General features: G+C 40.2%; 1 protein-coding gene across 1 annotated transcript in view; it reads left to right on the forward strand.

The window, feature by feature from the left end:
* Positions 1-11,344, forward strand: part of acss2l (acyl-CoA synthetase short chain family member 2 like) — a 44,163-nt gene extending 32,819 nt beyond the window's left edge. The window contains exons 10-19 of the mRNA XM_020941002.2: positions 1,181-1,351; positions 2,884-3,017; positions 4,293-4,425; positions 5,909-5,965; positions 6,048-6,128; positions 7,324-7,432; positions 7,518-7,586; positions 8,441-8,617; positions 9,900-9,974; positions 10,717-11,344. Coding sequence (XP_020796661.1) covers positions 1,181-1,351; positions 2,884-3,017; positions 4,293-4,425; positions 5,909-5,965; positions 6,048-6,128; positions 7,324-7,432; positions 7,518-7,586; positions 8,441-8,617; positions 9,900-9,974; positions 10,717-10,844 — 1,134 coding nt within the window. The 3' untranslated portion in view covers positions 10,845-11,344. The remainder of the gene's footprint in view (positions 1-1,180; positions 1,352-2,883; positions 3,018-4,292; positions 4,426-5,908; positions 5,966-6,047; positions 6,129-7,323; positions 7,433-7,517; positions 7,587-8,440; positions 8,618-9,899; positions 9,975-10,716) is intronic.
* Positions 11,345-12,627: the final 1,283 nt, after the last annotated feature.

Genomic DNA, 12,627 nt, shown 5'->3' on the forward strand with positions numbered 1-12,627 from the left:
ATCGGTTTCTTCTTCTTTTTTTTGTTCTTGGTATCAAATCACATTTTTTACCCCCTGAACATGAACGAAAAGTCCCCAAACCTTGTATGAGATTGACTACCCTGGCAAAAAAATTGATAAAATGGGCATCACTACAATGTCCGTAGTGACCCGACTCAACAGCGCCACCTAGAAGTGGGAAGTGGGAGTGGGGACAAGCATAGTTTGGCCTAGGCAAACGGAATTTTGAATAGTGATGGAGAAGAATAAGACAAGGCAAAAGTTGAACTGGCGCATGGCTCTTTGATGAACAGGAAATCTGCCATAGTGGATAAAAAATTTGACGCCACTTTGACTGTGTGGTTGTAAAATGCATCTAGTCTGCTTTTTGGTTGAAATGAGTTCAGATTTGATGTGTCACATTTAGACACATAAATCCACAAATCTGTACCAAATTTGGGGATTAAATTCTAAAAAAATATATCATGGACATGGGGCAATTTTCACATTGGCCAGCAGGGGCTCAAAGACTCAGACTAAAAAAAACATTTAAAGGTGCACGGTGTCATTTTTCTGATGGAGGGTCCATCAAATGCTTTTCTCCATGGAGATGTTATTGCTTTGTCTGGAATGTTTCACAGTATGGCATTAAACCTTTCTATCTTCATGGATACCAAACCAGATCAAGTCACAGGTCAGATCTGCGGAGAGGCGACCACGCTCAGAGTCAGAATGTCAGTTTTTCTAGGTATTTTTGAGCTATAAAACCACGTTTAATTGAATAAATGTAAGTTAGAGCTGTTTAAAGTCATAGTGTGGGACATTCCAGGCAGAGCAACGACATCTCCATAGAAACAAGCACTTGTGACGCACCGCCAACCAAAAAGTGGCATAATGCATAAATTCTATAGACCAATACTTAATGTAGATAGGGGCAGCTAAAATGCTAAATGTTTGTTGTCATATAGCAAATTAAAATGGCTTGTCACTATTAGAAATGGTCAGATTGAAGATTATAATATCATCAGGAGGGAAATTTAGCTCTTGCCGCCATCTAGACGTCACATCATCACAGATTAGATAAAAACCGTCGGTATTTGCAGCTGATGTCATCCACATGCCCTGGAGGTGTGATGCTCACTGTAGGCATGCTCTGTCTGAAGCTCTGTTATTCCGTTATCTTACCTCTTTGTGTCTGCAGGGCGTCCTCCACACAGTAGCCGGGTACCTCTTGTACACGTATCTGACATTTAAGTACGTTTTCGATTATCACCATGGAGACGTGTTCTGGTGCACCGCGGACATCGGCTGGATCACTGGACACTCCTACATCACCTACGGACCTCTGGCCAACGGAGCTACAAGTGTACTGGTGAGTTTAGGGACGTCACAATAAGAAATTTTAGTGTTTTGCTTATTATTAAAGGTCCCATATTACACTATTTTTTGATCTATGTTATAATGTTGTTTCCTCATCACAAACAGACCTGGAGTTGTGTTTTGTTTCATTCACACATGTTTAACACACAAACCCTGCAAATTAAGACTCCATAAACCTAGAATTTAGATCAGTCCAGGAACTGACAATCTTTACGAAAAAAAAAAAAGAAAAGCACTAGGTAAAAGAAATTGTTCACTTAAGCAACGTTCAAACTGCAGCCTGAAGTGACCCAAATCCAATTTTTTTGCCCCTATGCGACCTGTATCTGATCTTTTACACTTGGATATGTGCTCCTAAAACTGATACATATCTGATCTTTTGTCATGCGACTTCAGTCTGAACGGCCAGGTCGCATTCATCCCACCTATACGTCACAAATGTACACAAACGTTCTTCTCGTCATTTGAAAATTGTGTCTGAACTCCGTGTCAGTGAAGCAAAGAAGCACATATCAATCCCGCCACTCTTGGCTGCGACTCACGCGTTCCTTTCTACGGACATTGCTGTCACTGCCCAACAAAACGCCCTGAATGCCAAAAACCTCGTCCTTCTCCTTCTCAATCTCCTCCTTAAAACAAATAAGCTGTACATGTTCTGGCTCCGGTACGACAGCAACTTTAAAATCACCAGGTGCTTAAAGTGAGAGCGAGATACTGGCTGGTTTTGTTGCTGACGAAAGTAATCCGGCAAGTTGGCTGGGGACATTAAAATAAAGCGTTTTTCTTCTTAAAACAATATGTGTTCAAAAGAGTGATACATTTGCATCACAAAACTTTCAGTTAGACCTCATAATCGCTTGGCACTAAGTTTCTCTCCGTTCGTATCACCACGCACGGATCCATCACGTTCTCCAGTTGTTCGGCAGTGTATTGTCCATGTTTAGGCAACTTCCGTAAACACTGAGCATGCTTGTTGTGTGTGACGTCGTCGTGTCCTCCAATGCGCATGTGGGACACTTTTGAGGCGTTTAAAGTTCACACTGGAGATCACATACAAGTCGCATTTAATTGGAAATGTGAACTACCTCGCAAAAAAATCGTGTTTCACAAAAAAATGCAAGCCCTGCAGTCTGAACGTAGCCATAAAAAGTGCCGTTTCATGACATCACACAGTGGAACAGAGCATTTTGAGCTTTAGAGATGTAAACAGACTAATAATAAAGAGTTACTCAAACATTTGTGAATGAAACAAAACACAATTCCAGGTATGTTTTTGAGGAGGTAACAGCATTCTACCATGACTTAAAGCTCACAAGAGTCACTTTAGAGTAATATAGAAACACAATTCTTCACAATTTTAAACACAGTGAGCAAACAAGACTGAAATCCTTAATTGTCTTTCATTCACATTGTCTAACTACAGATTCCCAGGAGGCTGTAATTGGCTGAACACTGACATTACATTTCCTGGTTGAGTTGACTCTTGAAGAAAACAAATTATCTTTTCTGAATGTTGTTTTTCAGTTTGAAGGAATCCCCACCTATCCTCACGTGGGAAGACTTTGGGAGATCATCCAAAAATACAAAGTGACCAAGTTTTACACAGCCCCCACCGCCATCCGCCTGCTCATGAAGTACGGACGAGAGACGGTGCAAAAGTGAGTAAATGGCCATGTAAGGGTTTTTATTCTATGATTTTAAGTTGTTAAGTTGGTGGGATGATACCTGTTGTTAATATAAATTATAGTTTTACACAAATAAAGATGCAATTTGTGATGAAAAAATTAAAAACATGTTGAAAATGACAATAAGTAGAGAGTAGAGAGTAATTTGATGGCATCACACCAGAGAGATGTTTGATATTTTATGATAATGTTTCATAATCATTCAATTGTGGATGTGGATATTTTAATCTATGTTTGAATCAAATATATTTAATCTAAGATGTGTAAATGTAATTTTTTTGTAATTCACAGCTATGTTGTGAATGTTCAATGTTCAATTTTACAGTATTCATTCATAGTGTGGGTAATTTTAATATAAGCCCTTTGGTGTTTTTTTTTTTTTTTTTTTGCCTTTTCTGGCGACTACTTTTTAAAATCTAATTTAATGTGCTTTTTTGTTGTTATATGTTATAAATGTGCAAAAATAAATAGAGTTGGTGCAATTTACATGTAAAAAACACATTTTTCTGATACTTTAATTATTATTTTTTCACATGGTACATTAGTGGAGTTTTGGACCAGTGTATAGCCTGGTTGTAGGTAACAGTTATGAATTCCCTAATAATTTCACTCACTCTTGTGTTTAGTAGGGATGTAACAATAACCAAAATAATGTGATATTGTATCGTCAAAGTTCTTATAATAATATTGTGGGCCATCACAATATATCGAATTACAAGTCTTTCTGCTTAAATTCATTGTTATGGTGCAGCAATAGCTAAAAAAAACAGAACTACATAGACCATGATCCTTTGCTCCATTTCAGTGCAGACTACAAGAAGAAATAACAGTTCTTAAACACTTTTAAGCCTTAGTTCTTTGGATTAAGTTTTGTCAAGGCGTTTTAAGAGGAAAAAGTAGCATATTAACAGTTTTAGCTGTTTAGCCTCCACAAAATATTGCAATAAATATCAAACTGTGAGATGTATATCGTGAAAATATCGTACCGAGAGATTTAGATATTGTTACATCTCTAATCGTGAGCCTCTCCACCATATCATGACTTTTCCCACGATATCGCAATAAATATGAGACTTGTATATTGTTACACCTCTACTGTTTAGTACTCAACGTAGTGCCAGGTTCAACAGCTCTATTTGAAATGTGTTGTGGCCGAAGTTTAGATGTTTAGTCCCACTTTAAGCACTTCATATTTGATTCTTCTTACTTTGATTCATACATACATGCTCTTTGCCTCTTGCCCCTCAGGTACGACCTGTCCAGTCTGCAGATCCTGGGCTCTGTGGGGGAGCCCATAAACCCTGAGGCCTGGCTCTGGTATCACTCTGTGGTGGGACAGGCCCAGTGTCCTGTGGTGGACACCTTCTGGCAAACCGAGACTGTGAGTACAACAGATCACACAAAACATCACACACGCTTTAGAGTAATATTTAGTATGGTAGTACGTGGAATAGTGTTTTTATGTATTTTGGATCTTAAAACCATTCCTGAAAATATTGTGGGATGAATGTAAGGGGGAAATCAAATCAAGGTGAGCAGTAGAATCCCAGTAAATCAGGGCTCTCCAACCTTTTTTCCTCCAAGATATTGTACAAAACAAAAATTCCAAAGAGCTTCTCATTTTAACGGCAGTAAGACAGAGACAATTTTAAGAAAGAGGGCAAGTCTTGGGGCACAGTAGCAAGGCTGGCGCCACCTAGTGCCTCCGCTCAATTTCATTTCTCTCCACCGACTAGACTAGGAATTGGAATACACTAGTCGGTTCATAAAAACACTGGAAGTGCGAGTTCGGGCACCAGCCAATCAATCATTCTGTGTTGGCAACGATTCCCGAGATCGAGGATTTAAAGCCAGAACAAAGAGATTTGTTTGGTGAATTTTATCAAGAGGAAAGATGTTATTGTCCTTCTTCCTACGGGATTTGGGAAAAGCTTAATATACCAGTTAGCCCCGTTAGTGGCGCATTACATACATCACGACCAAATAGCAGCGATTGGTTAAATAAGAAAGTAACTGCCTACCGTCAAGCGAACGAATCCTAATGCTGCGAGGTCAGACGGTTTCCACGAGGTGAAACCAGGCGGATGAATCAGGTTAAGGGCACAGTTAGATGCCTATAAAACATAAAACATTGTCCTTTTAATAGTGCACAAAGTCAAAGTTGGGCTTCAAAATTATACATTTATAATAGTAATAGGCATGTAATTAAACAAATTTTAGTTAATCAGCACAATTCTGAAATCCCTTGGTGAGCTACTTGGAAGGGGGTGGAGATCTACAGGTTGGAGACCCCTGCAGTAAATCATTTTAAATAGACATTTAAAGGGCTCATATTACGCTATTTTCTGATCTATGTTATAATGTTTCCTCATCACAAACAGAATACGTTTAACGCACAAACCCTGGAACTGGAAACACTCTCTTCCACGTTTTAATACACCTTCAATAGAGTAATTTGGATCATTTCAGCCCCAAAATTGCCAATCTCTACTGAACCAAAGCTAAAAGGAGCTGTTAACTTGAAAACTACCACTACATCATGACATCACCAGGTGGAACACAGCATTTTGAGCTTTGCAGATGTAAACAGACACATAATAAAGAGTTACTCAAACATGTGTGAATGAAACAAAACACAACTAACATTCTAACATGAATGCAACAAATAAATTGCAAGTTACTCTTTCACTCATATTACAACTAAAATAACACAAATCTCTTAATTATTGCAAAGAAAATGTCCCAAAATATATCATTTCAGCTATAATATATTGAGTCAATATAGTAATGACCATGATAGACCAAACACTGAAGTAATTATTAAGTAGTTTATCATTTCACTTGAGAATTTTTTTTGTCCACAGGGAGGTCACGTGCTCACTCCTCTTCCTGCAGCGACTCCTCTCAAACCGGGCTCTGCGGTAAGTTTCCCCATCACGATTTCAGATTTAAACAAACAACAGAATATCCGAGCAAATATCATGAATACTTTGTGATTTCCAGACGTTCCCGTTCTTCGGAGTGGAGCCGACCATTCTGAACGAGCACGGAGAGGAGCTGGAGGGAGAGGGCGAGGGGTATCTGGTAAATACTGTATTATTTATTTAGTTATTTTGGTTACAGCTATTTTAGACATTTTGATTATTATTTTATTTCTATTGTTTATTCATAGGAGCATTTGTTAAAAAAATCTGTTAAAGTAAAGTTTAAAGTGTCCATATTTATGATATAATGTTGTTTCCTCATCACAAACAGACCTGGAGTTGTGTTTTGTTTCATTCACTCACACATTTAACACACAAACCCTGTAAATTTAGGCTGAGTTCTTCTCTCAGACTGAAAACACTCTGTTCCACCTTGTGATGTCACTGAGTGGTAATACAGGAAATGCTCCAGTGTGTTTATAAACTCCATACACCTTCACTAGAATCATTTGGAGAGAGAAAGAGAGAGAGGGAGGAAAGAGGGAGAGAAGAGAGGGAGGAGAGAGAGAAAGGGAAAAAGAGAGGAGAGGAGGAGGGGGGAGAGAGAGAGAAAGGAAAGAAGAGAGGAGAAAGGGAGGAGAGAGAGAGAGGTGGGGGAATAGAGGAGAGAGGGAGAGGAGAGAGGAAGGTGAGAGGGAGGGAAGAAGAGAGGAGAGAGGGAGGAAGAGAGGAGAAAGGGAGGAAACAGGGAGAGGAGAGAGAGAGATGAGAGCAGAGGGAGAGGAGAGAAGGAGGAGAGAGAGAGGAAGAGATGAGAGAGGAGAGTGAAGAAGAGAGGAGAGAGGGAAGAAGAAGAGAGGAGAAAGGGAGGAAACAGGGAGAGGAGAGAGGGAAGAAGAGAGAAGAGAGGAAGGAAAGAGGGAGAGGATAGATGGAGGCAAGAGAGCGGAGGGAAGAAGAGAGGAGAGAAGGAGGAAAGAGGGAAAAATGAGAGGAAGGAGAGATAGGAAGCAAGGAGAGAGAGAGGGAAGAAGAGACTGAGTGGGAGGAAAGAGAGGAGATGAGGAGGAGAGAGAGAGGAGAGAGAGTGAGAGAGAGGAAAGAAGAGAGATGAAAGAGAAGAGAGAGAGAGAGAGAAAGGAAGGAGAGAAGGAGGACAGAAGGTGAGGACTGTCCATTTTGTCTGATCCTAAAGTCGTGGAACAACCGTTTAACCAGAATAAAGGAGGAGAAAGAGACAAGATGAGAATGAAGAGAGAGACAGGAGAAGAGAGCAGCAGTAGTAATAGTAGTAGTAGTAGTAGTAGTAGTAGTATTAATAGTAGTAGTAGTAATTCTGCGGTGGTGTACTGCAGGTGTTCAGGAGGCCGTGGCCTGGGATCATGAGGACACTGTACAAAAACCAGGACAGATTTGAAAGCACCTACTTCAAGAAATTCCCAGGATTCTACGTGACGGGGGACGGTAAGAGACAAAGGACAATTGTTTTATTAATTCCAAAAAAAGTAAAAAATTGTTCTAACTGTAGGCACTGTTTTGTCTTTTCCAGGCTGCAGGAGAGACAAAGACGGATATTACTGGATCACAGGAAGAATCGACGACATGCTCAACGTGTCAGGTACAAACACAGAGACTAAAACTACAGAAACACACGCTTTATTAGAAGGACTAAACCAGGATTAAACTAAGACTAAAACAGGACTAGAACAGTACTAGACTAAGACTAGACCAGCACTAGAACAGAGCTAGACCAGGACTGAACTAGGATTAAACCAGGACTAGAACAGGGCTGGAACAGGACTAAACTAGAACTAAATCAGGGCTATACTTGGACTAAACCAGGATAAAACTAGGACTAGACCAGGACTAGATCAGGACTAAACCAGGGCTAAATCAAGACTAGAACCGGACTAAACCAGGACTAAACTAAGACTAGACCAGGACCAGAACAGGGCCAGACCAGGACTAAACCAGGACTAGACCAGGACTAGACCAGGACTAGACCAGTACTAAACCAGGACTAAAACTGGACAAGACCAGGACTAGAACAGGGCTAGATTAGGACTAAACCAGGACTAGAACAGGACTAAACCAGGACTAAACCAGGGCTATACTAGGACTACAACAGAACTAGAACAGGACTAAACCAGGACTAGAACAGGACTAAACCAGGACTAAACTAAGACTGGACCAGGACTAGAACAGGACTAGACCATGACTAAACCAGGACTCAATCAGGACTCAACCAGGACAAGAACAGGACTAGAACAGAACTAAACCAGGACTAGATCAGGATTAGAACAGGACTAGATCAGGACTCATCTAGGACTGGACCTGGACAAGTTTAAATGCAGTTTTAAACAAATCTGAGGATTGTTTTGTTGTTTTGTTGTTTTGTTGTTACACCCACAGAATAAAACTCTGTGGATAATACATTTAAAAAAAAAACCTTACATTTACACAATGTTATAGGTCACCTGCTGAGTACCGCGGAGGTGGAGGGTGCCCTGACAGAGCACCCTGGGGTGGCAGAGGCGGCCGTGGTGGGGCGCCCTCATAAGGTCAAAGGGGAGTGTCTGCACTGCTTCGTCTCTCTGAAGGGAACGTCTGAGTTTAACCACAGCCTGGTGCAGGAGCTCAAGACTCTGGGTGAGAATGAAGATTTACACTTTTAATTAAATGTACAAAACAGATCAAATGTTTCGCTCATGGTTATCTCAGAAAGTGTTGTTGGTACTTAGCACTTTTTGCGTGTTTCTCTCTGTGTCTGGGTTGGTTTTCTTTGGACACTTTGGTTTCCTCCATCATCCCCAAAACATGCACCAAAGGTTTAATTCTCCAGCTAAGATCGTCCTGACCAAGAGTAGCTCAAGATCACGGAGATGTGTTCTTCAGCGCTGCTCTGTGGTGCTCTCTGCTTTGAGGGGACACTCTGGAGACACTGAAGAATTGGTCAAATGCAGAGGACCAATAAAGTGTATCTTAACCTTAACCAAGGATATAGGTTTGGTTAGGTTACTTGATTAACAGATTAATTACATAATATTTCATATGATGCACACTGCAAAAACCAAACAGCACATCCTTATAAGAAAGGGTAAAATGGGATAAGAAGCTGCATATATGTTTAATTAATTCTTCCCAAAAACACTCAGAGTCTGGGCAGGTCCAAAATAATTGAGAGATAGTTCATTTTTCAGTACAGTTTGTGTCCATTGTCCTTCTAAGATGATTCTTTAGTGGATAACAGCGATGTAGAAGTTTGTAGCAGATTTCCCTTTGCTTGTTGCTGATGAGATATTTGTGAGGTCATGTCCAAACATTTTTCCATGGAATATTGTCAGTAGATTCCAGCTGCTCACAGTGCAAGAGTAGAATTCCGTTTGGGAGGTGTACTTGGTGGTGATAGTCGCACGGTGATAGTTTCACGGTGACTCATTCTAAGGCAAGTTTAATTGAAGATGAAGCCAAGTAAGTTCCTTTTGAAAAGTTTTTCAAAGTTAATTGCGCAGCGTCTTCACTCACGCCTGCTCAAGTCGCCATCTTCAGGTGCTGGCCCTGTCCTGCCGCTTCCCCAGTTTAGGCTCCTGGCTCCACTCATGACATCACTCTGTTGCAGCCAATGAAATAGTGGCAGGTGTAACCCTGTCATCATATCACTGAATACATCTCAGAGGTTGTAATAAACAAAATGTGAACTAAAACGTCTTAAATTAATACTACTGAATTTGGAAAAATATCAGAATAAATGTATGTTTTTGTTTATTAAAATAAAATGGCAAATATTGGTAGGGGCTATTTTGTCTAGTTGTGACATGTCCCCACCGTTCCTGTGCAAACCTACGCCCTTGACCTTGACCTTAACCTTAGCCAGTAAGTGTTTTCATTATGTAGTTTTATTTAACTCGTTTGAACTTTTGTGTGTTTTTAGTGAGAGAGAAAATTGGACCAATCGCTACACCAGATTTCATCCAGAACGCTCCAGCTCTGCCCAAAACACGCTCAGGTGAAACACAATCTCCACTGAACTAAACCAGGACTAAACTAGGACTAAATTAGGACTAACCCAGGGCTAAACAAAGACTACAAAACCAAGAAAAAACTAGAACTAAATCAGGACTTATCTTAGACTGTACCAGGCTTACCTTATAGAACTAAACCAGGACTAAAGTGGCATCAAACAAGGCTAAAACTAGAACTAAACCAGGACTAAAGTGGCACCAAACTAGGCTAAAACTAGAACTAAACCAGGACTAAAGTGGCACTAAACTAGGACAAAACTAGAACTAAACCAGGACTAAAGTGGCACCAAACTAGGACAAAACTAGAACCAAACCAGGACTAAAGTGGCACCAAACTAGAACTAAACTAGAACTAAACCAGGACTTATCTTGGACTGTACCAGGCCTACCTTATGGAACTAAACCAGGTCTAAAGTGGCTCCAAACTAGGACCAAACTAGAACTAAAACAGGACTAAAGTGGCATCAAACTAGGACAAAACGAGAACTAAACCAGGTCTAAAGTGGCACCAAACTAGGACAAAACTAGAACTAAACCAGGTCTAAAGTGGCACCAAACCTAGAACTAAACCAGGACTAAAGTGGCACCAAACTTAGGACAAAACTAGAACCAAACCAGGACTAAAGTGGCACCAAACTAGATCAAAACTAGAACTAAACCAGGACTAAAGTGGCACCAGGATAAACCAGGATTAAAGTATATTTTTGTGTGTATTTTTTTCTCTAGGTAAGATCCTGAGGCGAGTTTTGAGGCAGGTCGCTCGTAACGACAGAGATCTGGGAGACCTGTCCACTCTGGCCGATCCTAAAGTCGTGGAACAACTGTTTCACCAGAGGAACGAAGGAGCAGCATGAACGAAAGAGAAAAGAGAGAGGGAAGGAGAGAGGGAGAAATCAGGGAAAAGAGGAGGCGTATGAATATGCAGTGGTACAAATGAAAGTTGTCAGTGATGAGTGCACTACTTTTTCAAACCAAACAAGCTTTATATATAACTGTAGGTGAAATGTGAAACAGCACTACTATACTGTAAATACTCGAGTTTAAACGTGACTAACTGGCCAGGACATGAATGCTTTTACTTCTACACTTTTGACTCGATGTTATCACAAAAAAATGGCGTTTATATTCCACTTGTACATCTGTTTTGTGCGTATCATGAGAATTAGTGGAGCTTTGTTTTTTAAGGATTCTTGTCATTTACATGGTTGCTCCAGACAGAAATGTGTTTTTTTTTGGGCCAAATTTTAAAAACAGACCCCACTCACGAGAATATAGTTCTTTTGTTTGTATTTTCTAGAAAAGATATGTATATTTTTTGAGTCTCTTTATCAAAATTAAATTGTTGCACATTGGAGTGTCTCTTTCTTCTGTCTGTGTTAATGCTGAAGTGCACTGATGACCTCTAGTGGTTAAAAAGAGGTACTGTGGAATGACAAGCACATTTGGTCCAGCATAAAGGACAGAAATTGCTCCTGAGAAAGTTTAGATGTGCCATAAATCGGAATAGATGTTTTCCAAAAAGCTTTCAAGATCAAAAAAACATTCAAACACAATGGATTCCAGGCATTCCAAACAAGCAGGAAAAAGTAAAAAAAACGCACAAGGAAAAATATAGTTAAAAGGTCTTTATTTGAATGGCCAAAGCCAACATGTTTCGACCTTAACTGGTCTTCATCAGGGCTTGAATGGGCCTTTTAACTATCATTTTTCCTCGTGCGATTTTTAACTTTTTCTACTTGTTTGGAGTGCCTGGAATCCGTTGTGTTTGAGTTTTGATCCTTTTTTCCAAGAGCATCCTCTACCTCACAGGTGTCAAACATACGGCCCGGGGGCCAGATCCGGCCCTCCAAGACCTTTAATCTGGCCCTTGACTGATATTGTTAATATTCTGTGGTGTTTATCACAGCAGCGTCTCCAGCGTCTCTGTACGTGGCCCCTCCCACCAGAGCAGCACAAATGAAGACTTGTCTCTTTCCAAACGCTCTTAAAGGACGATCGTTTTGACTGTTGACCATGACACCCTCATCAGAAAAATGTCCAACATGAGAAAAGCGGAGCTGAGTGCAGGATTTTCCAAGAAAAAATTATTTATTCCTATTTGCATACAAGTTAAAGTTAAAACATTGTGTTGAAATTGTATTTTTCTTAAAGTTTCAGGTTGTTCATAATATTATAATATTTTGTAAAAGAAAGAGTTCATCAATTAAAAAAAGATTTCTGTAATAGATTTGTGTTTCTCTGCACAAATATTTGAACTTAATGTTATTTTTGGGGTTTATATGCCATGAGTTTTCTGATCTGGCCCCTTTGGGATCAAAGTAGATTGGATATGGCCCCCAGACCAAAATGAGTTTGACACCCCTGCTCTACCTGCTCCTACTGATTGGAACACCTGCAGCAAACAGCCACATTTTTGTTCTTTCTTCATCAAAAAAATATGGTTGATGCCAAAATTTAGTCTGGAGTGAGGCTTTTTGACCCTGCAGGCAAAGTAGGCAGACCTGTTTCAAAGGTAACAGTGAGGGGTGTCTGTCTTGTTAATACCCACTCACATTTGATCTCTGAGACACTCATCCCAAAACTGCCAATGTGTCTTTGTTTATTTTCATGGTGTTGTGGATGGAGGGGCCGATGGTA

The sequence above is a fragment of the Boleophthalmus pectinirostris genome, unplaced genomic scaffold (genome assembly GCF_026225935.1).
Source record: "Boleophthalmus pectinirostris isolate CB_2022bp ecotype Guang Dong unplaced genomic scaffold, ASM2622593v1 HiC_scaffold_16, whole genome shotgun sequence".
NCBI lineage: Eukaryota > Metazoa > Chordata > Actinopteri > Gobiiformes > Gobiidae > Boleophthalmus > Boleophthalmus pectinirostris.